The following is a 3,670-nucleotide window of genomic DNA, read 5'->3' as shown; positions in this document are numbered from 1 at the left end:
AAAAAAAATCATAAAGATAGCATCTAAAAACTCCATACAACCCAAAAAAAAAAAAAATCAAAAAAAAACCAACGAAACCAAACAAGCCCAAACCCCCGAAACCAAAACCAACCAACCAACAAAAAAATTTAAAAAAAAATTATAATCAGATATCTTGGATTTTTACACCACCTTACCTGTAAATTATATATACATAGAATATTGCAGAATTATATCTAATACACAATATTTTCACTATTAATGCTGGTATAATCTTTATACACTGGCCCTTATGTTTCTTTTTATTTTTTTAATTAAATTATTGCATTGTATAAACTTTGACTGCAAACAGCCCCCCCCACCCCTGCCTCCCCCCTCCCTCCCTCGCTTCCCTCCCAGCCCCCCTTTCCCTTGGCTATTCACTGTCCGACTTGCCGTCTTTCGCCGTGGTGGAGTGGTTGTAGAGCCCCTGGGCCATGAGATGCACTGCCAGGGAGTTCTTACTGCCCGTCGCCTTCTTGATCTTGGCTCGTTTATTCTGGAACCAGATTTTGATCTGGGACTCGTTGAGCCCGAGCTCCTGGGCCAGGCTCTGCCGCCGCTGCTCCGTCAGGTACCGGTTCGTCTGGAACTCGGCCTTGAGTCTCTGCAGCTGCTCGGCGGTGAAGGCGGTGCGTGGCCGCTTGTCCTCCTTGTTGGGGTTCTTCTTCTTTGGTTTGCGGGAGCGGGGACCTACGGCCGGGAGAGAGGAGAGGCACCGACACCGCCACGCTCTGCTGCGGGCGGCCCCGCGCCGGGCGCGCTCCCGCGTGGGGGGCACCCACGCTCTGGCAGCACCAGCTCCTCGGAGGGAAGCAGCCCCGCTTTGTGCCTCCGCTGGGGATGCTCGGGAGGCGGCGGAGCGGGAGCCGCAGCCCCCGGCGCCCCCGCAGCCCCCCGCGCCCCCGCTCGCTGCCCGGCTGCCCCCCCGCCCCCGCGGCCCCTTCCTCCCCAGCCAGAAACGCAGCCACCGACCTTCTGTGTCCCAAGAATCCCCGGCAAGCAAAGCCTGCACCAGGAGCAGCGGCACGGAGCTAAATTTTATACCCTGAACAGATTTTTTTTTTTTTTTTTAAGAAAACCTCTTTACTTTTTCTACTTTTTTTTTTTTTTTCGGTGAGTCACGATAAAAATTCTAGTGGAAATTCTCTTCCAGTTTACTTGGCCAGAAGCATTCCGCCTCTCCGCTGCAGTGCCCATATGGCGCTGCGCGGCCCGATCCGAATCGCCGGGATTATTCTCGGGAATATTATTCTCGGCAGCACAAGGAGCCTTTTCTGCCCGGGCCGAGCCATTGTGAGGATGTATGTTAATTAAATATTAACAAAGGAGAGCACTGGAGAACAATGGAGTAAATTCCAATTCAGCTCTGAATATTACCTCTGAGTAAGAGTTTGTTTTCAGACATTACGAACTAATTTTCATCTCGTTTTACGATCCCTTCGTCAGCTAGCCGGCTCCCGGGCGAAAATCCTACCTCGCCGCTTTTGTAAGAGAAAGACCCATATTTTTTCTTCTCCCTGGGAGCAGATCTCCTGACTGGTGTTTTCCATGCCTCCCTCCAGTGCTTTCTACTTGTTTTTAACCAGGGTTTTACCGATCTGCCGAAGCCAGCCCTCCTGTCCCCGCGGTAGCAAAAGGACATTTTATCCCCTGCTTTTTATTTTTTTGGGTTTTTAAATTTTTTTTTTTTAAGATAATTTCAGGACGTTCTGCCCAAGCCTTTGCCAAAGGACGGACTCTGCTAAAGAAGTTTCCCGGCTCTTGGAAATGTCCTCTTGCCCCCACAGAGCTGACCTACAGCATATGGGGGGAAATTAAAAGAAAGAAACGAAACGGCGGCCGCTTGGAGGCCTCTTTTAGAGAAATAAACGATCGCGGATTGTTTTTGGCCAAAAAGGACTAATCAAAACAAGGCGAGGCCTATAGAAATGCCACCTCCCCTTCCCAAAACCCAGCACGGGAGGGGTTCCCGGCAGGGAAAAGGAGAGCTCACCGAGAGGATGAGCGGGGAGCCCGAAGCCAGATTTTTTTCCTCCCTCTTTGATAAAACTCGTCTGTTGGTGGGAAATGCCCCGAGCCCAGGCGGCCTCAGCTCCTCCGCAGCGGCGGAGACGGAGGGAGGGACCCCCGTTCCCTCCTCGTCCCTGGGGCTCCGCGCACCCCCAGCCGCCCCTTCATCTTCACGCATTTTAAGCAACTCGCCCACCCCCCACTCCCCTCCCCCCCCGAAAAAAAAACCAAACAAACCCCCCCGCCAAAATCAAAGCCCAAACAGAAAAAAAAAAGCCAGAAGAAGACGGAGAGGGAAAGGGGAGCGGGATCTTTTCCCCGCCGCTTCCCGGCCTCGCGCGCGGGCGGAGGCGGTCCGGGGACCCCAGGGAAGGGGCTGCGGCGCCGGGAAGCGGGGCTGCGACGGGGCAGCGCTTACCTGAGGAGGGCCGGTCCGAGTACCGCGTGCAGTACACCCAGGCGGGCCACAGCATGGGCTGGTTCCCGGCGTTGGAGCTGGCCTGGGAGCTATCCGAGTCCGAGCTCACCGACAGGTCGCCGCCGCTCAGCCCCCGCGCCTTCAGGGCCGCCTCCAGCGCCGCGGGGTCCCCCCCCTTCTTGGCGGCGCCGTGCAGGGCCAGCCCGGCGGGGCCGCCCTCCCCCCGGCCCGGCGAGCCCGCCCCGCTGCCGGGCAGCGGAGCCCCGGGGGCCGGCGCCGCGGCGGGGCTGCGGCGGCTCTCCGCGCCGGGCCGCCGGGGCTCTCCGCCGGGGCCGCCCGCCTCCTTCCTCCGCCCGAACTCGGGCCGCAGGATGTTGTCGATGAAGAAGTTGGTGATGCGGTGCGGGTGCGGGTGGGGGTGTGGGGGGTCACCGGGGGGGAGCAGCAGCCCCCGCCGCCCGCCGCCGCCGCCGCCGCCGGGCTCCGCGTCGCCGCCGGACTCCTGCGGCTCGGCCGCCTCCTCCCGGGGGCTCCGGCCGCCCTCCTCCATGCTGCGCGGCCGCCCCGCCGACGGCTCCGCTGCCCGCCCGCCGCCGACCGGGCGCTGCCGAGCGCTGTCTGTTGTTGTTGCTGCAGTCGGTTGTTCTTTATTTTAATTTTTTAATATATATATTTATATATATATATGTATATATATATACACGCACACACAGGTGTCTATTTGCTTTCGTTTCTCCTGGCTTCGCCCGGCATTCAAAATCCAGAGTTTGGAAAAAAAAAAAAAAAAAAAGAAAAAAAAATTAAAATTAAGAGTAATTAAAAAAAAAATTAAGAGACAAATGAAGGGAGACCCGCAAGCCAGCAGCCGAGCCTGCACCACTTCCAACTTTGCCAAAAAATGAAAACACAGGGGCTCCGGTCCTCCCGCCGCCGCTCGCTTCCTCCCGCCGCCGCTCAGCCGCTCGGTCCCGCGGCGCGCTGCCGCCTGCTCCCCCGGCCGCCGCCGCCGCGCCTCATCCGCGGAGGAAAAATTAGTGATAATAAAAATAATAATAATTGGGGAGCGGAGGGGGGGTGTAAGAGCAAAACCGAAGCGCCGGTGTCGGGGCGGGGTGTAGGCGGGCTCTCAGCAGCCGGTGTCCCGCGGAGGGCAGGGCGGTGAGGGGCGCCCCGCGGGGCTCCGGCCGGCAGCGCCTCGCCCCGCGCCGCCCCGCGCCCGCA

The 3,670-nt window shown here is 57.9% G+C and overlaps 1 protein-coding gene across 1 annotated transcript; it reads right to left on the bottom strand.

Annotated features, from left to right (window-relative positions):
* Nucleotides 1–379: 379 nt before the first annotated feature.
* On the bottom strand, nt 380–2,999 carry EN2 (engrailed homeobox 2). The gene is made up of 2 exons (XM_032116392.1): nt 2,450–2,999; nt 380–711 (listed from the first exon to the last, which is right to left on the bottom strand). Exons 1-2 carry the CDS (start codon nt 2,997–2,999, stop codon nt 395–397), a joined length of 867 nt encoding a protein of 288 aa, XP_031972283.1. The 3' UTR covers nt 380–394.
* Nucleotides 3,000–3,670: the final 671 nt, after the last annotated feature.

Source organism: Corvus moneduloides, chromosome 1 (genome assembly GCF_009650955.1).
Source record: "Corvus moneduloides isolate bCorMon1 chromosome 1, bCorMon1.pri, whole genome shotgun sequence".
Classification (NCBI taxonomy): domain Eukaryota; kingdom Metazoa; phylum Chordata; class Aves; order Passeriformes; family Corvidae; genus Corvus; species Corvus moneduloides.
The sequence above is the reverse complement of the archived record's forward strand: the minus strand, read 5'-3'. Positions and strand labels throughout refer to the sequence as shown.